General features: G+C 39.4%; 1 protein-coding gene and 1 long non-coding RNA gene across 2 annotated transcripts in view; one reads left to right on the forward strand and one right to left on the reverse strand.

The window, feature by feature from the left end:
* Ccdc141 (coiled-coil domain containing 141) overlaps positions 1-24,799 on the forward strand; it is a 182,604-nt gene that overhangs the window by 129,627 nt on the left and 28,178 nt on the right. Inside the window, exons 9-17 of the mRNA XM_013512594.1 lie at positions 3,450-3,591; positions 5,211-5,330; positions 7,700-7,891; positions 10,530-10,709; positions 15,356-15,535; positions 16,098-16,223; positions 18,688-18,876; positions 19,640-19,819; positions 21,502-21,651. Of these exons, the coding sequence (XP_013368048.1) occupies positions 3,450-3,591; positions 5,211-5,330; positions 7,700-7,891; positions 10,530-10,709; positions 15,356-15,535; positions 16,098-16,223; positions 18,688-18,876; positions 19,640-19,819; positions 21,502-21,651 (1,459 nt within the window). The remainder of the gene's footprint in view (positions 1-3,449; positions 3,592-5,210; positions 5,331-7,699; positions 7,892-10,529; positions 10,710-15,355; positions 15,536-16,097; positions 16,224-18,687; positions 18,877-19,639; positions 19,820-21,501; positions 21,652-24,799) is intronic.
* Positions 21,658-24,799, reverse strand: part of LOC106148159 — a 29,402-nt gene continuing 26,260 nt past the window's right edge. The window contains exon 3 of the long non-coding RNA XR_001233340.1: positions 21,658-22,213. This is a non-coding gene — a long non-coding RNA (uncharacterized LOC106148159). The remainder of the gene's footprint in view (positions 22,214-24,799) is intronic.

Here is a 24,799-nt window from a genome sequence, read left to right on the forward strand (position 1 = left end):
AACTGAAAGTGTAAATAAGGACCAAAATGTACAATAGACATTGTGAAATGGGAAGAAATTGTTCACAAGGAAAAAGGAACTAAGGTAGGAGAAAGGAAGGAAGAAAAATGGAAAAAAAAACCAACAAGATAGTTATACTAGTAGTTTCTCTTATTTTATTGACAGGAAAGGTTTGTGCTAATATTGTTTGGTAAATTTTTATGCCCATATCTTGTACTCTGAGTACCTACTTTAAAGATAACAACAGGCAATGCATTAACTATTTTTATTCTCATTACTTTGTTATGGAACTTTATTTTACATTTTTCCATGAAGGAAAAAAAAAAAAAAAAAAACTACTCTAAAATCGTAATGTGCATGGACTTTGAGGTTAAATGTATAGGTTCTAATTCTGGCCGTATCCTCACCGAGCAAGTGGCTGAGCCTTTCGGTTCCTTCATCTTCTCATCTGCAAAATGGGGTAATGATTGTGCCTACCTTGCAGAATTATGGTGAGAATCACAGGAAACTGCTTAAAACATTGAGAATGGTGTTTGGTCGCAATAAAAACTCAATTATCATTAGTTGCAGTTATCATATCTTATGATAAAATCTAAACTAAGGTTATCTGTATTTCCTTAAATTTTCTGAAATTAAGATTTTAAAGGAATCATTAAATAAACAATTACTAACCATAATAAGTACATACATTTGGGCATGAAAGAGACCTGACTTTAGATCAGGCCTTTCCTACTTCCTATTAGATATCTCTAAGGCAAATCATTTTACTCTAAGGCAAATCATTTTCACTGACACCCTTTCAATACTTCAAAAAGCTACCTTAAGCATTCTATTAAGTGATGCAATGCAGTGCACTTGATAAAGTGATATGAACCCGGGCATGGCGGCACATACATGCAATCTCAGCTGAGGCAGGAGGATGGCTGAAAGTTCAAGGCCAGCCTGAACTATTTGGTAGGTTCAAGGCGAGCCTGGACCACATAACGTGACCCTATCTCAAAAGAAACAAACAAAAAACCCCTAAAATAAAGCAATATATTTGTTACAAGAATTTATTAAATAGCGTTTAAGACTTTATACAAAGCTATAAGAAGCGTGAGTCTGTAATCCATATTTCCCATGGTGCTACACAGTTAGCTGACATAATTTTAGAGGTGAGAGAGTTTATTTTGAATTTGAATGGGCAAAGAGGTGTCTGGGTTCAGTGAGTGTTGAGTTAGAGTACTGGAGCATCATCAGCACAAAGTTGGGATTCACGTGGAAAACTTAGGAGCGAGAGGGGATACTAGAGCAAGTTCGAGTTTGAGTCGTAGAGTACGTCTGAACCCTGGGACCAGAAACATGATGAGTGGGACTTACAGAGAAGCCCCACAGCTGGCCGACAACCACATTCTTTGGAGCAGGCTAAAGAGTAAATTGAGCGACATCGGCAAGAACCTAGAGGCTTGGCTGGAGCTGGCCGCTGAGGACTGGAGCAGTCTACTCAAAGTCTGTGGGTACCTCCCAGCTGTCTTCTTGGGCTCCCCCACTCCTACCCCCATGTATGGCTGGTAAAATCACATCTGACTGCTGCGGGACACAGGGTGCTTTTGGGGTGAGGGACATAGCTAACACAGAGATGGAGTGAACGTCTTCCTCCTTGGTTGTTGTACCTTTTCAAGCTCTATTTTACCTTCCTGAATTTGTATTGATCGTTCTCCCACCATCTCCAGCTGTCTTTCTTTTTCTCATGGTTGCCAGTTTCCTTTCACAAGCTCTGTCCTCTGTACCGTCTTTCCACAGTATCCCTTATTCACGTTATATTTCGCAGTCCAGATTTCCATATGTCATAGGAACTTGGAATCCATAGTGTATAGGAAAACCGGGCCTTAAAATACCTTTTAAGAATATCGTACCTCAGTCTAAAACCTAGTCAAAATATGATTTGAATGAGCAATACGTTGCCCATATAGAATGTGTGGATTAGGAATAATTGCAAAATTTCATGATGTCTTGATTACACGCTTCACTGTCTGTGAGTATTAAAATGGGAAACTGGTTGTTGTAAGTGTAATGTCAAGAATGCGATTTCTCACAGTGACTTCCTTCCTTCCCTTGGCTGCACGGGTCTGGACCCCGCAGTACCCGCGGGACACACCCGTGTGAGCCTTGCCTCTGCAGCAGCCTCATTGCCATTCTAGTGAGGTGACTTCACCTTTCAGATGTTTGAGATTTTGCCCTTATTTCATCACTAATTAAAGCCATTTTTACAGAGTCATAAATTATTTACTTGAGGTAAAAGTACTGGAATCTGTACCTTGTTCCAAGATCATTTTTTTAAAGCTCTGAGTAATTAAATTTAAGAGTTATCATGTTAATCTTTATTAGTATCTGAAGGAAATGACTGATAGGAGATTAAAGATTTCAGCATCTTCATGTTCAAGTGGGAAGGGGAACAAGCAGGGAGAGGGGAAGGAAGGAAGGGAAAGGAGAAAGAATGGAAGGAAAAAAACAGAAACAAGGCTTTTGTAAATAAAGAGGGGAAGAGGGGTTGAAGGGAGGGGAGGGGATTGGGGAAAAAGAATCAAGACATATCATGTACAGGTACAAATTTCCTGTGATGACTATGATCATTGTGTATGTCTAAAATGTACCAATAAACTTAATTTAAAAAAGAAATAGGTTAACCGTTAAAAGCACTCATTCCATCAACAGTATCCTTTCGTTGTCTTCCATTCTGGGTATCTTCACTTTGAATTAGAAAACTGTTAAGATATCTTCAGGTTAGAGCAACCAGAGTCCAATTCAAAGTTCATTCATGATTGTAAAGGTATTTTCATTTTATGAGCTCTCTGGTCACATGCTTTGCCTCATGAGGATAGCACTTGTAAAAAGATGATAATGTGAGTCTTGATTTTTTTATGAGCAACTATATTTGCTAATTAATTGTTGGTGATAACTTGGTTTTAATCTAATGAATACAGCCCTAAGCATCCATAAACATGAAGAACAAGGACCTTTGTGTTATATAAACATTTTACCCTATTGGGTTAGTAAATGCTTTGTTAATTGGCTGATTCACATTTCTACTTAAAGAGCATCTTTAGATAAATGAAGCTTTTACATAATACCCTCAGGAAAACTCTTGTCAAGCATACTGTGCTTTTTGCCATAAGGGTCTCAAAATGTATCAGAGAAATATGAAAAGTAAACCTCCAGAAAAAAGATTAGACCTAGTGCAAAAAGCCCATAACTCATCCTTTCCCTTAGGGCTGACTGAGTTAGAACAAAGGAACGTAATTTGGTTTTGCTCTCTCCTATACCAGAATGGTAACTCTTAACTTCTACGGTCCTGGATAACTTTTACCCACTCATAACTGTCTTGAAAATCACATCCTTTCTCAAGTGTTTTCTGTTCCTGGGGTTTCTCTGGTGGGGACAAGCAAACTAACAGTAGTTGTTCCCTTCAGCTCTCGGGTGAGCGGCATCCAGGAGATGATGGGTTGCGTGCAGAGACGTGTGGATCAGCTCACCAGGCAGTGTTCAGCGCGCGAGGAATTAGCTTTCAAGAAGCACCAATTAACAGCCGCAGTGGAGGATTACCTCAAGAAGGTAGTTCCATAAAATGAAATGTAAAGTTTCAGTCCAGTCATCAGAGACGGTATTCTGACTGCGGTTTGTGAGTACGGTGGGAGGATGGTGCTCATCTCCTTAGGTCCCTCCTATGTCCCACGTTAGGTCCTACAGTTGGACAAAACAGTCATAATTCACTATTGCTCCTTAAGTATCCCTGACCCCAACATAAGTATCTAATCCAGTCTACCTCTCTGAACATACAAATACAGAGGTACCCCTCACCTCCCATAGTTCTGTGTTACCCGAAGCACATACACACAAGAATAGGGTCCTTGATTTGCACTGTTCTGGGCAAGGTCCCACTGTGCATGAGTTTCCATTAACCTGGAACTGTGGAACACTAGGATTACAGACAGATGGATACCAAAAGTTATGGTTTTAGGGTTTTTGCAGGTAATAGGTTTGAGATTATGGAAAATCTTTTGCAGACATAAGCTGTCATTATATTTTATTAAACCAGACCAACACGAGAGACTTATTCATTCAGCATAAAGGCATACATGAGAAAAATCCTCTCAGCTGAGTGAATACACTGGTTTGATATAGAAACACCTTATTTCCTGTTTTCAAAGAGCAGTAGAGACAGGGACCTACACTTTGACGAAAGAAAAAATTACTTGTGAGCAGGTTAGACAGATAGATAACAAAAACTAGTAATATATCAATGACACTCATGCCACAGAGGCTAACTCAAATTTTCAGTGGTGTTTTCAGCAGATACAATGGACATACAGACATATGCTTGAGTAGAATTGATTGGCTTCATGGAAGAGGATATTAAACAACAATGCCTCTATTTAGTTTTCCTCTTTATTTATTACTGATCCAGAAACTTGGGAAATTAAGCCTTTTTCTGATGCGAGGTCCAGGCAGATTCTAAATATGGAGACGTGGTGGTGCCACATTCCCTACAGCTTGAGCTAATTTGCTGGTGGTGGAAAACATGCTACTTGTCCTCCTACTAATTTATAGCCAGTTTGACTTTGGGGAATGTTGGCTCTGGATAGAGCACAGGAATGAAAGAAGTCACTTGCATGGCACAGAACCTTTCAAGTGTCACTTTATCCATCGATTCATGGGTACTGAAGATCAAATCACAAATCCCCAAGCTGACCCATCAAACGGCGTGTGTAGAGATTGGTGCTTTCCCAGAAGCCCTTAGCCCTAAATATAGCAGCTCCTGTGAGCCAGTACCTATGCTCTGGATCTCAACTTTAAAATTTGTCCCATTCAATATACAGATAAATTCATCTTTGTTGATGTGTTAGCAAGTGTATTAGCATCCTTCGTAGGTAATTTACATCCTTCGTAGGTAATGTGGATGATTGCTTTTATCTCATTGCTGTTAATAAAAGAAACATTATATATTTAAATACATACCCTCTATTGATGGGTTACTAGTATTGCTTCACATGAAGAGGAGCATTATTAAAATGTGAAACTCTGAAATATTTTAGACTAATTGTGTATTAAAATTGACATATTTTTGTAGCATAGTGGGAACATACAAATCAATATTTATCTTCCTTACCTATGTACATCTGTATGTGCAGGTACATATTATTAATACAGCCATACATTCTTTATTCCTGAAGGCGGAAATGTCAGTTCAGAAAATCAGTCCAGTACTTTCCAGTGCAATGGATGTTGGTTCCAGCCTTTTTGAAACGGAGAAGATTCTGAATAAATATCTGGAACTAGATATCCAAGCCAAGGTAAATAAAATAAGAATTATTATTATGGCCATGATTTTATATGTATGATATTTAAAATATTCCACAACTATAAAACTTAATTCTAGTTCTCCTGAGGGTTGCAAATCTGTATTAGTATGTAGCAACTAATGACTTAAAAACTCATACTGCTATGTGTGTCTATGTTATCTATATTTACATGGACATGTAAACTCACTGAAAGTAAGCATTATAGCCTGGTATTAAACATTCCTTTGGCTCCTTTTCCTGAAAGAGGTGAGCAATTCCTTTTTGGGACACTGGAGGAGGCAGAGGGAGTACTTCTCTAAAATTATTTGGGACTGTGTGTAAAGTCACAAAAGAGAATTACCAGAAAAAAAACGTGCACTGTTGCAAGACATGATCTTACTTACACACAGTCTTCAGAGACATTCACGGCCCCCCTCACACTGGCGCCTTCCCCGTGTCTTTCCTACCTTTTTCCTGCGGACACAGATTCAGTGATTCCTACTCCAAACCTGTGGCAAAGTCGCTGCCTGACTGCCACTTCAGGGTTTGGGGGCAAGTCAGTGTTCTCCCCTGTGCATGAGGAGCCCCTTTCAGAGATGGCACCTGCACCAGAAAGCTAGGTGTACCAATTTTTTTAAAATGGGGTACTTTTTGTTCATTATTGTAAAGGGTTAACATAAAGTTTGTGTAGGAACACAGTTTTTTTTTGTTGTTTTTTTTTTTTAGAAATTTTAGAAGCGGGGAGGAGAGTGCAAGGAAAGAAATCCCCAGCTCCTCTTCTCTGAGTGCAACCAGGAAGCAGGGCTTGTAAATTACAATTAGTTTCACTCAATGGAGTACTTGGGAAGCATATTAAAGGCAAGCAGGAATGCAATCCCCGCTTCTCCAATGAGAGAGAACCTTTTCTTTCATTTCTGCCTGATTCCTGGCTTGTTCTCACACGAAATTTTACAGAGCTCTTCCTATGGCAATTATACAGTCTTCTGTTGCTTGATTATGGGGACACATTCTGAGAAATGTGCTAGTAGATGATTTTGTCACCGGGGAATATCACGGTCTGTCCTTGTACAAATCTAGCGGGGAAAATCAGCTGATCAATGTGACCTTTTGATGCAACTGAGAAATGCAGCATATATGAGATGTATGTGTCTGTTGCTAGCAAAATCAGGCACACTGTATTACAGTAAACTTTTTTTAACACTAAGTAGAAGAATGCACTCTAACATACCAATAAATATAGTATAGTAAACATAAACTGGGAATATAGTCATTTACTATCATTATCAAATATTACATATTATATATAATGACGTGCTGTCTTTTATGTGATTAGCAATACAGTGTGTTTTCATTTTTATTTCTTATGTTTTTTTGTTTGTTTGTTTTTCTCCGGTACTGGGAACCGAACTCACGACCTTGCGCTTGCCAGGCATGCGCTTTGCCGCTGAGCTAAATCCCCAGCCCTACTTCTTATGTTTTGGTACTGAGAATCAGACTCAGGACCTTGCGCTTGCCAGGCAGGTGCTTGTGCCACTGAGCTATATCCCTGGCTCTACAGTATGTTTTTAAAATACCACTATCAAAACACATAAGTAATGCGCCACACCAGGACCTTGTGTTGGCTATGACCCCACTAGGCTTTGCGAGTTTTACATTCCATCAGAACCTGCAGGAGCCACCATCCCCGCACTCTCAACCCATCACTGACCAAAATGTTGTTATGCAGCAAATGACTATATCTATGGAATTCCTACAATACCAACTCATCCATTTAATCAGTGATTGGAGTCTGTAGGCCAGAAATTGCATCAAGAAAACATAGGGGAGCGTGCCTGGGCGGTGAAATCCACTGATTCTTTGGATTGCTTAGGCTCAAGGTGTAACAGGTTCCCTACCCATGCTTAAAAATTCTGCCCCATAAAGATTTAAACAAGATTGAATAATTGATATTTGATTTTTAATAGGCTAAAAATAAACGTTTTATAAATTTGCTGTTTCGTATGACAAGTTTAGTTTTAAACTTGCTTCACCTATTGTTAAATTTCTTCCAACAATTTTCACATGAGCGTACTTAAAATATTCTTTCCATTTTTGTTTTAGAAGTGCCTGTACCAACTATTCTTCCATTTGTGACACAGAAAATAACATGCTCTAAAGATGCGCAGCTGATAGAGCCAAACAGTGATTTGGGATGGTTTCCATTTTAAAGTGTCTTTCTTTTCTTTTAAGGAATTTAGAAAGTTGTGCCTTTGTTTTATGGAGGAAATTCTCAGTACAAGTTCAATTAATAACTGTAATAGATGGCTGTGCCGAGGGTAATGAAATGTGAACGTTCATGACTCCCGTGTCAGCTTCTGACCTCTTGTGCTTTCCTTTCGTAGGAGGCATCACATGCATTAGAGGCAGCTGCAAAAATCATGACAGAGAAAAATGAATTTGAACCCGATGAAGTGGCATCACTTTCCTTTAAAACTAATTGGCTGGAGGAAGAATTAAACACACTTGGCCAAAGCATCAGTTCCAGGTCACAAGTCCTGCAAACTTATGTGGCATTTCTAAAGTCATCAGAGGAGGTATGGTGTGCATGCTGACCTGTGTCAGCAAGGTGGCTTCTGCCCATCTTTGGGCTCCTGGGACATAAGCTGTGCCCTGGTGCATATATCCACGTCCTCTACCCAGTACACACACTTTTTATAGGCCCTTTATTCTTGAAGGCACCAAATGCTCAAAGAGGAAGTTGCTTCACAATTTAAATATATATGTATAGATGTAGGCACAAATAAAGTATTTCAATATTGTTTATTGTATCTATCCATATTTACAATATCCTAAATCTAGAACAAAATTATTTGGGAAAAAATCATCTTCTAAATCATGAATTTCTTAGCCTACTATGCAATTAATATGGTTCATTTAAACAAATGGTGGCAAACCTATGGCACGCAAGCCACAATGGGCTGTCTGTATCCTGGAAAGCTCCTAAAGGTTTGCCATCGCTGATTTAAACTATGAAGAATTGGAAGATACAGGTTATTGATTCAGCCTCTCATCTGGCTTGCTGGATAGTTTTTAACAAGTTAACCTCTCTGAGATTCTTCTGAGGCTTCATTTTGACATGATGGTATTAGTCTCTCATATTTTCCCCTGGGGAAATATATTGGGGATTTTTACCTCTCCAAGGTTAGTTCCTGGAAGATGTTGCCAGTGGTACAAAAGCCTCATTTAACCATGGCCCCAATGAACCCCGTGTGAATGCAGTCATTCTCCCCATGTGAATTCAGATGTGTGCTGATTTGGTGGGAACCAGCGAGGTCCACTCAGGGGGCAAGGCACCAAAGTCAGGCAGCATGCTCGGTTTCTATTTTCTCACCTCTACCCTCGTAAGACCCTCACCCTCACCTCCCACCACTACCCTCCTACCTACACGCATCTCCTCGGTCCAGAGTTCTTACCCCTGGAGGAAGCCCTTGTATGGTCCCTGGAAATCTCAGGCCCCTGCTTTGCCCTTTTCTACATCTTTCCCAAGGTGTCTGTGATTTCTGATTTCCTTTTAGTTCATGACCCTAACCTATCACGGTTTGCAGAAGTATTATGATGGATAGGATCCTCTGAGGGTGAACATTTTTATTCAGAACATGAAATGGTAGAGAAACTACCATAAACACTTGCTTTCTGCATCTTCCCTGCCAAACATGTACTTACTTGGCTGTATGTTAGGCATCTACTTCCATGGCCCACTCTGGCCACTGGGACCAGGAACCTCTCTAAGGTGGAGCGCAGCTTTGCACATAGCGCTTTCTCAGAAGAACGTATGTCCTTCCGCTTCCCTGCTTTCACGAAATCTCTTTTCTTACCTGGCAGAGGTATTCATCCTTCTAATCCTGGCAATGTTACCGGGCTGTACTCCCTCACCCTCTGCCTTGCCAGTTGCCTAACCTGCTCAGGGTTACTCACTTCCCTTAGACCGCCCAGCCCCTCTATTCCCTGACTTCCACGAGGACTAACTTTGCCAACTCCCAACACTAGTTCAGTCCAACACCCTGTTTGCTCTGCTCCTCTTTCCAATCTCCCGGACGCTCCTGCAGCAAATCGTACAACTGTGCTGATTGGCACTGTCGCAGATGTATGGGTTTCTGCCTCAGCTGGGTTCCACATATGCTCCCTAGCTGGTGCCCATTCAGCAGTGATTTCCAAGCGTCTCACTCATTTCCATTTCTAAGTCTCAGCTGACATGGTACCTCATACATCCTAAAAATGGGGCCACTGAGCCTCATTGTCTTGACTTCTGTTTCACGCTTCCCCTGACTCAAATAAAGCAACGTTCCTGCTCCTTTCCACGTCTAATCCGCAATCAGTCACAGCCTGTTCGCTCCTACGTCCTTTGGAATCCCTCAGCCTCCTCTAATTTTCTAATTTGCCTTTTCCTTTGCTTCCTTCCCTCTTGTTCTGTGGTTCCATCTAAACAGTCTGCTCTTGCCAAGGCTGCCTCCTTCTCCTGTTCCCTTCCCTTGCATGTAAATATGTGGGGCAGGAAGAGGACACTCTTGGCCCAGCTTGCTCATCCCCCCAGTCTGCCTCCCACTGCAGTTCAGTTTACTCCCTTTTCGCCCTGTAAGTTGCCATCTCTTTACGCCGTTGAAAATGTGCTATGCGTGACCTTGTGGCAGACAAATGAAATGGTGCACATTCAGCTTTCCTGTGCTTGAGCTCTCTGTAGCATTTATTTACTCTGGTTACCCACTCTCACCTCCTTAAAGAAAACAGATTTATTGAGGTGTAATGTATATAGCATAAATGTATTGAGGTGTAATGTATATAGCATTCATTTTATATTGAATATTATAAGAGTTGTAGAACCAGCACAGCACTCTAGATTCAGTATATCCTCAACTCCCCCAAAGAGCTTGAGTGCTCATACTCCCAGCCTCAGGCAAGCACTGTTCTACGTTCTGTCTTTCTAGATTTGCTACAGTGGCTACATCAAATGGTTCTTATGGGTAATAATCTTGTCAGTTCAATTTAGCAGCCAATGATAGTCCTGTCCACAGTCCAAGTAGACCGTCATGTCTTTTCAGTAAAGTGACAATATTCCATAATGATTTAAAGAATTCATTTTAATTGTTATATGTGCTTTTACTGGAACCTAGCGCTCTTTATCCTTAAAAATGTTTTTACAAGTTCCTAACGTTCATTTATCATCTTCTGTTTTAGGCAGAGGAGCAATTTCAGAGCCTAAAGAAATTTTATCAGACTGAAATCCCTCAGAAAGAAGGGGACGATGCTAAAGCCAAGTATTGGTCTGGCTCAGCTGAGAAGCAGTGGCAGCTATTTTTAAAGAAGAGTTTTTTAGCCCAAGACCTGGGGCTTGCATTCCTTAATTTAATAAAAATGGTGAGAACATTAAATGAGTTGCACTTTCTGCAAGAATTACTGATCAAAGTCAAAATCATAAATTCAAAAGTTCAATGTCGAGGCTGGGGATTTAGCTCTGTGGCACAGTGCCTGCCTGGCAAGCGGGAGGTCATGAGTTTGATTCCCGGTACCGGAAAAAAAAAAAAAGTTCAATGTCTATTAATGAACAGTGCTGTTTTCCAAAGCTTCTTTCAGCTTCATTCAACTTAGAACAGTCCTAAAGCCCAACATCTGTATCTTACTTGATTGTAGAGCTCCTACCAATTTACGATGAGAAGACTATTTAACTATTAAGAAGAAACAGTGACTATAATTCCAATGCCACATTGTTATTATTACAGAGTCCTCAGACGTGCATTCCAAAGTTCTGAGTTATGTTGAAAGCATCCAATAAGGTCCTTACAAAATTTTCAGTGGCTAAAACAACCTTTGGGATGAATCTTTATTTTGAAGAATTTCAAAATTCTTTTGAATCTGGTTCAGATCTTTAGCAGATCTTTCTATCTTGATGCTCCATTGCACTGATAAATGTACCCTAGACTTGGTAGTTGTATACCTGTGAAATACACTAGGATTCTTACATCCCTCTCTGATGCAAATGTTTTTTCCTGGAATTCTTGAAGATGGTGGATCCTACTTGCCTTCAGTGCCTCAGGTATCTTCCTAATAAAATTGCTTATTTCATTGTTAAGAAATGCCAGCTGCTAGAAACTTTATTTTTTAAATTTTAAATTAATCTTATTTATTTAAGTACATTTTAAAATTTTAAATAAATCTATCTTCCCATCTCTTCTAACCCTTGCTACACAGGGACAAAAATGTATTGATATTTAATTTCTCTGACATGTGAAATTCCTTTCAACGTTGAAACGAGTTGCTTTGTCTAATGAGCCTTTTTTTCTACAGCTAAACACATACAAATCTTTATGTCATTTGTGAGGCAGCTTAATTTTTCTCTCCACCCTTCTCTTCATTTCTAGCATTGTCTACCATTTTTAAAAAATCATTTATAAAATGTAACCTGAAAGCCAAGTACAGCTGCAGCGTGGTGTATAAAAAACCTGGACATTATTGTTTACTAATGAGATCTAAGATGATGCTAACATTTTTAGCAATAATTTCATTTTGCTATTTTCATATTATTTTGTGATTGAACAAAACTCATATAACCTTTATGCCGCAGCTTCAGCCAAGCCAAGTCTCACCCATATTATGTCAGTCATTGATGTTTTTCATACAAGTGTGAGTCTGCATTTTATTCTTACATGATTTCATTTGGTCTTCACCTACACTTCCATCTTGTTAAACCAATTTGGACCTATTTACTATATTAGCTTTCTCTTCTGGTTTTATTTCTATAGATTTGACAAGCCAGCCTCTGTGGCTGTAATTAATTCTTTAATAAAAATGCCCCCAAAAGCAGATTGATGTTCCAATTTATGAAGGAGTCTATTGATGAATCAGTTTTTTAAACAATCATGCATCCTCCCAATAGTACTTTAATTCAACCGTGACTTCATAATCATTTTCTTAAGTCTGTAATGGGAAAATTCCTCAAATAAACTGCTCAATACAAGGCCTCCATAGCTGAGGTCCTACCAACTACATAAATATTATTTGGCACACATCAGGCTAACTTCTAGTGATGAAGGCATTTTTTTTCCAAAATGATCATAGAATATTGATAATGATGGAATTATTGCACTGGGTATCAGTGTGAAATTTATACATCTGTCACTTGTGTAATCTATTCGTTCTCCCCTTTGAAAGTCAGGACATTCTCCTTTCCTAATTATTTAGATCTTCTTGTTTCTGTAGATCTTCAGAAACTGACACTTGCAATTTCTTTGGTACCTTGGGATGTGATTAATCTCTTTCTGAAGCCTGGATTCATTTAGAGGAGTTAGGTTTTAACAATCCTCATCTACTCTGAGCTATATGCATTTTTATTTTCCTTGTTTTAGCTTTTATTGTTTGAAGATGATTATTGCTAAACCTATACAAGAACAGAACATGCATTAAATGCTCCTAATGTAACTGACAGTACTCTCAAGCATCGGAAAAATTTGCTAAGGAATCAGCCTATACGCCTACATAAGGTGGAAGCTTTATAGAAAAATCTAGCTATCTTTTATTTGGTATGTTTAGAACATCTATCCATGTATCTTTTACACATTTACTTGGTTCAATGTATTTCCTTCTATCTTTCAATTATATATACATATTTCTAAATTATACTTAGAAAGAACTGAAATATTTGTGAACTGCATGTTTTGCCTATCCCTGTTTTTGCTAAATTCATTTTAGGATAGTTTTTGTTTTTTTTTTTTTTTCAATTCTAAAGCTTCTAGTTGGCTTTTTTAAAAATTACATTTAATTGTGGATGAAATTCTCCTTCTATCTTTTCTGTACATTCTTCAATCATATTTACCCTAGGGGTTTTAAATGTGTATCAGTTAACTCCACCATCTACACTTGCAGTTATTTCTATTGTTTACTTTTTCCCTCCGTCTCTGGTTATGTAGTACTGTGTTTTGACAGGGCTCATAAAATGTTCAGATCCAGGCAGGGGTATAAAAACTGGAAAGGCTTCAGGTGGTGCTGTCTCTCTTTCCAGAGTGGGTCGCCCTTCTTTCTCCGGGTGGGCACTGCGAGTGTGCAGTGCCACCCTTCCAAGGCTCTGACTGCTGTTCACCTTGGGCTCTCAGAGTTTTCCACTAAGGACTCAGCTTTCTCTCAGGTCTCTGCTCTTGGTGGGTCGCGACTGCAATCTCTGTCTTGGAAGACTGCTGGAAAACTCCATTCTGCTTTCCAGGGGCACTTTGCTTAGGTTTTTTAAGGCCGCTTTCTTGTACAGCCCCAGTATTTTACCAAGATCCTTAGGAGAAGATCATCTACATGCTCAAAGCCTTCCTAGCATGTCCCCAAAGCTCTGCTGATTGCTTCTTGCAGGAAAGCACTGATCTTCAGCTTCCTGTCCACGCACAGAATTGGAAACTGCTCCTGGGGAGAAGATAGGAATAAACACATGTGCTTACCATGCTCTGGTTCCTCCCCTTGGAATCTCAGCCTAGCTACTTGTGGTTGGCACAGCAGCTGTGTGCATCCTGTAGGTCGGCGCTTTCTGCATCACGGCCACCTTCGCTAGCTGTTCTAAATAGGAGCACCATTCTATCACCGCCTTCTCCTTCCTACCCAAAGCAGAAGTCCTTTATTACTTATTGCAAATGTTTAAGATTGTAGTCAAGTTTCATTTTTAAAAATCTGTAACAGGAGCCCAGTCCAAGGAATATTTTGTATTATACTGAATAAACTTGAGTCTTTACAGTCTTCAAATTATCATTCAGAGTTCCCAGAAATAGTGTGCATTTTACTACTACATCTTAGTAGTCTTTTATCTTGATGCCAAAACATGGTCACTTAATTTCAAAGTCTTTACCATGAACATGATAAATAAGCTTCTCTTTATTGATAAAAAGCAAAATTCGCAGGATCATTTTACTGATTTAGTGACATTCTGTGATATGAAATTGCTGATAAAGTTAAACATTTCTTTTATATCTGTGGGATCCCCAGACATTCAGACAAATACTACAGATGAAATATGACAACTGGTTGGTTTGTGAGAAAGAAGCAGCCCAGCTGGCCTGGGCCACTGAGGGTTCTGCTCTGGTTTTGTTGCCATGGCTGATATTTTCTCTCCTTTTTTTGGTACTGGGAATTGAACTCATGACCTTGCGCTTGCCGGGCAAGTGCTTTTGCCACTGAGCTATATCCCCAGCCCCATGGCTGATATTTTCAAGCTTGTGATTGAGAAAATTTTTGGTTCATCCAAAAATCATGAAGATCAGAGAAATTGATTTAGATCTTAATTCTAATACATGAAAGTGCCAATTTATTGTAGATGTGAACACCAAAAATGCTATCTAGCTCCAGCCCTATCTGGAAGTAGGCCATCAGAAGACTAGTCACTATGCATAAATATAGATGGAAAATGCGTAATTTAGTGGTTTATTTAGACTGGATTATGACAAAAATTTCCATGCCCTACACAGAAATAAAATAAGCACTGTGTTTACTAACTAGACTGCAGGCAAATTATTTAATTTTTCTGAGTGGCCAAAATATTAAGTCTGCCAAACACAAAATCACTTGTCCTAAATCCTGCTGTGTAGCTAGACATCAAGAAACCCTACTGTAGCTCTCCAAACCCTTCTGACTATAGCTGCCATTCTTGTAGGTGAGGATAGGCTGATTGGGGCTGACATTTTTGACCTCTAGTTTTCATTGCTGATTATTTTCTGGCTAGAGCTTATTTTGGGGAAAACACAGGGTATCCATGATGGATGAGTTTAAAGCAAAAATCAGAAGTCCTGAAGACTCAGTTCCCTCATTTTTCTTGGATGCCACTATTTTGGCATAGCATAATGAATGTGTTAAAATAAAAGACAGAATGCACTTTTAAATTTATGCAGTAAAAAAAATCTTGACCCAAATTTATCAGTCCTGGTGCTCATTAAATTGCCTTTCAAACACTAGCAAGTAACAGGACCACGGGGGATCCAGGCACTGCTTTTGTATTTCTTGTGAAAGAAAAAGCATTATATGGATTATTAATTTAACAGGCCAAAAAGAACGAGATAGCAAAGGGGAAAAATGAAGTTCACCTTATGGAGAGCATCATGGAAAACCAGAAGGCTGAACGGGAAGAACTCAGCCACCTTCGAATTGCATGGCAGCTTGAAGCTACCTCACGCGAGCCTGTGAAGCAGCGATGGGGAACATTCAAAGAGCAGCTTAAGAAGGTGAGAGAGTGTGCAATGTCACTGAGGCTTAAAAGGAAGTGAAATTCTGATACATGCCACAACATGCTAGAAACTGGAAAACAATAAGTTGAGCAAAATACACCAGGAACCAAAGGATAAATATTGTGTGGTTTCACTTATTTGAGGTGCCTGTAGCCAAATTCATAGAGACAGCAGAACAGAAGTTAACAGAAGCTGCAGGGAGGGTGGCAGCAAGTGGGGAGCTGTGTAATGGGTATAGTTTCTCGTTGGGTTGATGCAAAGGCTCTGCAGATGGATGAGGGTAATGGTGGTGCAATAATCTGAACACATTAATACCCCTGAACTATATGCTCAAAATGGTACAAATGGTGCATTTTGTTATTATTTACCACAATAAAAGCAAAAAAGAAAAATGGAAAACAAGGGCATGTGGTGGTTTAGCACCATGAGCTCAAAAGGAGCTGCAGTTTCAGAGGCTGAAAAATTCAAAAGCTCTCCATGTCATCACCAGCATGATCATCACAGATTTGCTGGAGGAGACAAAGAAAACACCCATATAAGTATCCAATGTTTGTTTCAGACTACTCACAACTTAAAGCTTCTTCAGGAAGTACTTCTGCCTGTGTCTGCACTCGACCTTGGAGGGAGCCTCCAGACTACTGCAGATTTGCAGAAGAAATGGAATGAAATGAAGCCGCAGTTCCAGGTAAAAAAAATAAATAAATAAAAGGATGGGTTTGAGTGAATTTAAAAAAAAAATTTAAAAACGGTTCCACTGAAGTTTATCTAATCCATTTTTACAGTCTGGTGAATTTCTTTCTTTTTTTTAACAAAACCATTGCTTGCTAAAACTCAACTATAAAGACATATTTTCCTACTCCTTTCCTGTTTGCATCTGTATTTAATAATACACAAACATTTGGGCCACAAAATGTCCTGATTTTACTTTTAATCTGAGATTAGTCCATGTTATTGAATTATGGCTGTATTTAGCCTATATCTTCACTCTAATTAATGTGTTTAGCATATATATTCACTCATAGAGATAGAAAGCAGATTAGAAGTTCCTGGGGGCTGCAGGGAGGGTGGCAGGAAGTGGGGAGCTGTGTAATGGGTGCAGTTTCTCCTTGGGTTGATGCAAAGACTCTGGAGGTGGTGAGGATGACGGTTACACAGTAATGTGAGAGCATGAATACCACTGAATCATATGCTCAAAATGGTACAAATGGTGAATTTTATTATACTTTACCAGAATAAAAGCAAAAAAATGCAGTGGAAAACAAGGACACTTAGTGGTTTAGCACCTAAGTACTCTAATTACCAGGGAATGTTTTAAATGCAAACATTTCAGAGCAAGGATGGGCAGCATCTCACTTGGAGACTCTGATGCCCTTGTCTCTGAAATCACATTGTGACATTACTGTGCCCCCCCCCGCACTGCAGTCCCCACCGCCATCCTAGGAATTTTGTTGCTCTCTCTCTCTCACCCCTTCAGAAAACCCTCGGGATATGAGAGACAGAACCTTGAGTCATGTCCCACCCCATCCCCACCCCCTGCTGCTCCTAAACTTGACACAACTGTTTAAACAGGTTGCTAATCACAGTATCCTCAGGTCTGGGTTTGGGGGTTTGCTGTAAAATTAAGACATGGTGTTTTTTCTGTCATTACTTCATAAGTGTCATTAAAAAAATCCACAAATCAGGTAATTGAGGATTCCTCTAGAAAATATCTGAGCATAAGTTCCTTAAGACAAAATTTATGTAAAAATATAACCATCCTTACTATACATACACACTGCTGTAACACAGGAAACTCACCAAAGCTCTAGGAGCCATGACTAGCCTATGTTACGTTCTTTGATATACCCTCATACTTACTTGGATTTAATTTGGGAACATGTTTCTGGATACATGTATAAGCTCCTCTAATTCAGGAACCATTGCCAAGTTTATGTAGCTTTGTCACTGTGAGTGCATGTTTTGATGCCCACGTGCTTGATTTGAACTTCAGGACCCTATTTGAGTCAGTCTTCTGAAACTTCTCTCAACCTGAATCATTTCTATCACTGTCTCAGTTACTTTTCTAGTTGCTGAGACAAAATACCCAACTCCCAAAGTTAAAGGAGGAAAGGTTTATTTTGGCTCACATTTTGTAGAGGATTCAGTCCATAGTCGGCTGGCTCTGAGACAGGGTTACATGGCAGAGGGGCATTCCAGGGAAGAAACAGTTCATAACATGGTGGGCAGAGGACAGTAGCAGCAGCAGCAGCAGCAGCAGCAGCAGCAGCAGCAGCAGCAAGCATGCCTTTTTTCTATGCCTTTATATTCCATCCAGGCACAAGCCTATTGATTGGAGTCACCCAAACCCAGGTTGGGCTTCCAGTGTCCACCTCCTTAATCATAGTATCACACCCTCACTCCACATTCATATACCATAATCAAGCCACCTTCTAAATTGTCCATCTATGACTGCATGAGGCTTTAGGGAATATCTAAGTATAACTAGAACAATTACTGTGACCTTTTGTACAAGATCTACTCCTGAAATTACAGTACTATCCCCATTAAATTGTCTATCCTTTGCAAGTTCTTTTCCAGAATCCATATTCCTATAAGGGATAGCTGACAAGTGCTGGATAAAGGGAAGGGAGTTTATCTCTCTCTGCATGTGGTGGCTATTTGTGGATTATGGGATGATCACTTTGAAGCATTACATCTAATGTGCTGTTCAGCTGGTTCTTCATTCTGATCATTCTTTTATCAGAGAGTGCAAGTAATTCCCTGACATATTTTCACACTTCTCTTGATGTTCTTATCACGCCATCTGATTCTGGTCTATATTAAACATCAGAGATGATCATGGGTTTCATAAATATCTCAAATACATTTACTTAAAGAATGACTAGAACATTTGATGTGCCATAGAAGTAGAAGATTTCCCACTTCACCATCTAGCCTTCAAACACTGTTTTTTCACATTGGTTGCAAATTAATGAGCAGACAAGGATGGAATGATGGATCCCAAGCATCATGCGCAGTGCCTGGATTTGGGGGAAGCCTCAAAATAAGCATTTGCTAACAAATGAGAGAATGATTCATGACTGAGATTGTCACTTGTAAAGTAAAAAGTTTGTGAAAGCTGGATTTCTTATATTGCTTTCACTTCTAAGCAACTGCATGAAGAGGTTCAGTACATCATGAAAGAATCAGAAGAACTAAGTGGCAAAGGAGCCCCCGTGAAAGAGAAGTCTCAACAGCTCAGAGATCTTATTCACCTCCACCAGAAACAGACAGAGAGAATCCAGGATTACGAGGATGTCCTGTACAAATTAGTCCAGTTCCACCAGGTCAAGGAGGAGGTAAGACTTACCACAGATATCTGAAAGACCCTAGGTTTTACACTAGGATGTTAAAAATTATACCCTTATCTTCCCTTACATTCCTGGCAAACTGAGCTCTTAGTCTGTCAAGGATGGTGCTCACGTTCCTGCTACACGCCGTGACTCTCGGGTTGCTATTACCTGGCAGGTGTCTCTCTCTCCTCCCAGTCAAGCAAACCCTGTACCTCCTTCCCAGAGTCCTGCCTCATGTGAGTGGTTCTCTCTCTTCTAAATTCCTAGAGCTCTCATGGATAATTCAACACATCTGGCATGTTTAGTGTCTCAACTCTTAATTGCTTCTTAATCAAAGTAGATTTTTTTTTCCAACTCAAGTGTAAGTTCTTTGAGGGCAGAAGCCAAACACAATATTTTTGAATCTCAAGTACTTGACATTATGGGGTTTTCAATAAATACTATTTGTTTAGCCTCGATTAGCACAAAATTATAGGTAAATTGATATCCCTTTAAAATAACCTCTGAGCTTGTTCAGACCACAGCTTATCTAGATCTTTGCTAAGGTTTTAGGCTACAACTAAAAAAGGTATTTCCTTCCTTCCTAGAACTGACAATGTTACCCTGTTGGATTTATAGTTTTACAACACGGACTCAGCCATTATATTAATAATTAAGGATTAGCTTGGCAGTAATCTGACCAGCTAGTAAAGTATGTTACAGAAAATAGACATTTAAAATGTTGTCTTCATATCAAACCCAAGTTAATTGTTAATGGCCTAAATTCCAGCTGGGATGTCTCACCGGATCCAGAGAACTGGAGTTTCAAGATCAGCTGAAGGAACTGAGCGATGCTCACAATGCCCAGATTCACCTGGGTCGCTCTCAGGAGAAGCAGGCACACGTACAGCATCTCCAGGAACTGGCGCTTTCCTTAGGAGTGGACATCATCTCGTCAGCACAGCAGCCTGTAAGCATCCTATAACAGCGTCTTCTGTAACTATGTCTGTCTGGGGGCTGCCGGTAATATGAAAGAAACCAGATAGCTTACTATATATGAAGTTTAAATATATAGTGAGCCATTAGAGTAATTATTTGTGATGAGTTTCTACCGCCTATGAAGAAAGTTTTAAAATTTGAATGCAAAAGTTAACACATCTATTCTTATTTTAAAAGAGAGCTATGTAGCACTTATGTTTTCATATTTGAAATGTGTTTAATGTAACTAAGAATTAATCGTTTTATTTCATCTGAATTAACTGAGACTTAAAACTGATCCTCAGTATGGTTATTGGAAAACTTTTAAGTGTCAGGAAAAACTTAGGTCTATGAATCTACTTTTGAAACGGTAAATCCTATGAAATATAGGTATAAATCAAATATCACTGATAGCAATTTAGCTACATTTAAAATATGCTCAAGATATGAAATGTATAACAGATTTCAAAGACTTAAGATGAAAAAAATCATATTAATGTTGTATGTTGGGTTTTTATAGAATGACAATATTTAGATATATTTGGTGAAATAAACTATGTTTAATTTTTTTTTTTACTTTTCAATGATTACTGGAAATATGGAAATTATTTTTATGACACATAATATTTTTATTGGACAGTACTGATTTAGCATTGCAGAAGTGGAAAACCACTACATACTAGATATTTTTTAGATTATCACTCTTGTTTCATAGAGGAAGAACTTGAGTCCCAGAGACGCTGGCTGTCTTAACCACAAAAGCCTAGTGCAGAGGAGCCCAAGTCCCCTGGGTCTGGCCAGGGCTCTGGACATTAGCTCTTGGTTCTGTATCATGCCACTTCAGAGATTTTAGCAAAGAATTCCAAAAGTAAAGGAAATATTCCAGGTCAAATTTTCATAAATAATGTCCTGGGCTATGTTTTTATAAAAATCTTTCTCCAAATTCTTACCTTGAGGGGAGAAAAGATTATAATTTATTCCACGAATATGTATAACATTAATAAAATTTTATTTTAAGTTCATTTAAGATATCCACTAATGCAGGGGACCTAACATATTTTTTTTAAAAGAAAAACTGAAAGAAATACAAGCCTTTGTTGCTGATAATAGAATCTACTTTTGCCAGGAAGGAGCTTTCTTTTTTTTAAAGAGTTTTATTTTATTAATGGGTTTATTTTTAAAAAGGAAGAAAGTGAGATGTCTCACTTTGTACAAATAATGCAACTTGTCCCCAACCTTCTGGCCGTGGCCCCAGCAGCCCCTCTGTGATAAGTTGAGATTGGAGACCACTTGCAGAATGAACCCAAGGTTAAACTCAAGTTGACAGGAAAATTATAGTGCAGAAGCAGAACATTTCTAATGCATATTTTATGCCTTTTGAAGTAAAAATTATACCTTATGATGAATAGTGTCTCTGAGGAGTAGGGTGTGGTGAACAAATGTTCAAAACTGGAGATTCCGGATTGAAAAAGCCTTTCTCATAATGTTGGGTGTCTGGCTTCTTTCTGAAATAATAATATTCAGATGTGTTTAAGGTAAGATAAATTAGGACACTAATTTAAGTCTTCTTTTAAAATGTCATTTCTGAAGTTCATAGTGCAGCTAAATAGTGTATTTGTCTCTCTGCAGTTTCATTCATTCCTTTTGTCACTTTCGCACATCTTTCATTTTTAGCATTGCTCTAATGTTTCCGTGAAGATCTTGCAGCAGCAGCTGGAGGCCCTTGAGGAGGACCACGTGAACTGGTGTTCGAGGGCCAAGGCGCGTGAGCAAGCCTGGTCCTGCAGCCTGCAGTTCTGTGCTACAGGACATGAGATAAATGAGGTAGACCCGTCAGGACAGGGCCCCTGCCCAAAGCTGCTTTGAACCCAAAACATATGCGTCAGGGTCCATACATATGCACATTTGCACACACCAACACCAACACACACACACACACACACACACTCAGGTACTTTTCTTTCCATCTTTGTCCCTTAATTTTCTGAACAGTAGCCTCAGTCTTCTGAAAGTTTGAATAAACTCCACCCTCACAAATGCCTTGAAGTCAGTATATTGTCACTCCATAGAAAAACCTAGAATGCCAAGTTACAGGCTTTTATGTGGTTGCTTTTGTTGGTTTGATTTTTGCTTGTTTTCCCCATTGAAACCGCACAGGTGTCATTTGCTTGAGTGGGTCCAGCATCTTTAGGGGGCAGAGGCAAGGGTGGCGCTGCGCTGTGGTGGCCGGCTCAGCCTGCGGAGATTCTATTTACGTGCTGTTGACTCAGGGTGAAGAAGGTGCTAAGGCCAGGAGATCAGATACTTTGCTCCAGATGCTCCCAAGTACTGTCATCGGAGTCAAGTGGTTGGTTTCGAACTGAGTGGCTTTTCCGGCAAAACAACGCTTAGCAAAAAAGAAATAGCAGATAAAAGTGGCTCTCCACGTCCCTGCGACCGCCAGAGGCACAATTCCCCCTCCTCCCCATCAGCTGTGACCAACCCCCATCCCTAGACACTTACAGTCACCCCACCCCCAGTTAAGCTTTGTATTTGTAGGCCGGGCCCCCCACTCTTTGCTGGGAATCGATAGCAGAACACAGGCTACCCATAAATTCCAGGTTTATCTCCCCGTAGAGCATAATATTTCTAAGTCCATTAGGCCATCAGTCCACTAGGCAGAGGGGAGGAGAAAAGAAGTCAACCTTCCTGAACTTTCAGTTTATGTCCAGTCTGCATAATCTGGGCTCCACAAGTGTCAAATATCAGCAAGCAACACTGAAGCAAAGACTGAAGGAGGAGCGATCACTCCAGTGGTGGCCGTGCTCTCCTGTGCTCCCCCTGCAGGCCACACTTTCGCAAATTACTGGCAGGTGTGGCCAGAAGGAAAGCCAGCGAGAAAGAGCAGAAGTAACCACTGAGCTCCTCTTTCACAGAAGGGAAGTGGGAAGCAGCATCTAACCATTTATCATTACTTTAGGAATATGCGATAAAACAGTCATCTGCTTATGGTTTGTGTTCTAGGCAGTCACTCTGGGCCAGAGCCCTGTCAACTCATCTCAGGTTGAACCTGCAATGTAGTCTGCCCTCTGCGTAGTACAATGTCCTGTTCTAGTGCCTGTCCTGTAGTTTACAGTCCTATCAGCCCTTGCTAAAGAAAACATAGCTTCCTAGGCTCCCCAACGCTATGAAATTTGGATTTGTGGCCATGGGAACAACTTTTTAATATTTCCCCAAAGTCTTCCCCTTTCTTCCCTCTTCCATGCCCTGTCTCTCTCCTTCTCCTTGTCCTATATTCCTCTTTCTTCTTCCCCTCTTCCTCCTCCTTTTTGTCTCTGTCTTGTACAATCCTCCCTCCTTGCAGTGATGGCCCCGCTGTGTATTTACTGAGAACACAATCAGAGCAGGCTGAGGGTATTCCCAGCCTCCTCTGGCTCAGTTTCTGTCTCCCTGAAGAGCTGTAGCATTTCTGGAGCTGGGTCTCCCTGTTCTGGCCCTTCCAGCAGGAGGTCTATTTATGGGGACTGCCTCGTGATGAGCTTGCACTTGGAACTAGCCAGCAGGATGACAGATGACACTTCCAGTCATAGTAGGGACACCCCAGGATTGTCTGTACCACATCAGGAATGAGCAACCAGATACATGGGGGTTTGATTTGGGAATCAGATATCACTTTAATACACTCTTAAATATTAAGAGAGGCAGACTTCCCATCTGCCTCTACTTCATGTTTAACAAACCTCTGATGTAAGTTTAAAAGACCTCCAAAAACCTTCGATCCTTTCTTCCTTTCTTTTTATTTTTGTAAAGACATACGAGGCATGTCAGTGAAGCATCCACACCATGACTTATTTTCAGTGTCCATTAATAAATAAGGATAGGTGTGTTCTCATTTATATTGTGAATATCAGAACACAAACAGATGGTGAGTTTCCATGGTGAGTCAGTTTCCACAATGGTAATAATACCCAGATATCATTACTATTATTATCACTATTAGTTTTTAGAGTCAGGTACTTAGCACATCATGTAAGGTGAACCGTAATATGTTACATAATTTTTTTCTTATAGAAATATTAAAATAAAATATCTTGCCAGTGAACTAGACCACATATAGCATTTGATTTTTAAAATTCATCCTAAAACACTTTGTTTTACTTTTAACGTGCTTAAAGTCTTTGAAACTCAGTTCCGACGGAGTAAATGGAGAATGTTTAGTTCCATGTCTTCATTTTCAGATGAGCATACTGAGGTACATGTCTTTCACTTTCACGGTATGCTAGAGTTTTTGTTTATACTATTTCAGGTGGTCAACTTTGGGCTAGAGATGCATTTGTTGGGTACCAAACACACTCATCATTTGCTAAATTCAGAATTCACCATTCACATAATGTGATCCCATGCAATCACTGCATGGTCTAATGTTCAGTGTATCCTTTTTCTATTTTTTGTTCTAATAGTTCTGTCTTAAGATGTTTATATGACCTGATACAATAGCACAATTTGTTTGGTCATTTCAACAAAAATTTCTTTCTTGACTGTGCTGTAGCTAACTTATATGATCTTAATTCCACTGAAAATCCTTACAAGAGATCTTAGTATTGCAAGGCAAGAGGGTCTAAATGTGATTTTTAGAATGTGATATGTGATATTCCTTATAGAAAAAGAACAATGATGTCACACCTTGATTATCTTTGGGTAAAAGAAAATTGTTTATATTTTATAGCAAGACATAGGAAATTGTAAAACTTCAATTTTTACTTACCTACTAGAAAATATACCTGTCAAACAACTAGGTTACTTTACTTATTTCACACAGAGATACATTTACATGCATAAATGTTGATTATCACTATAAATTTTCTTGTCTTGTTATATGAATAAGTTAAGGTACAAAGCATCTTATATAACATTCTAGACATATTGTCTGCTGTATTATATGCAAAGGGACATCATTTGTTTCTCATTCTTTACAGATCTACATTTAGAAATA

Source organism: Chinchilla lanigera, unplaced genomic scaffold, assembly GCF_000276665.1.
Source record: "Chinchilla lanigera isolate Chin_1 unplaced genomic scaffold, ChiLan1.0 scaffold00002, whole genome shotgun sequence".
NCBI lineage: Eukaryota > Metazoa > Chordata > Mammalia > Rodentia > Chinchillidae > Chinchilla > Chinchilla lanigera.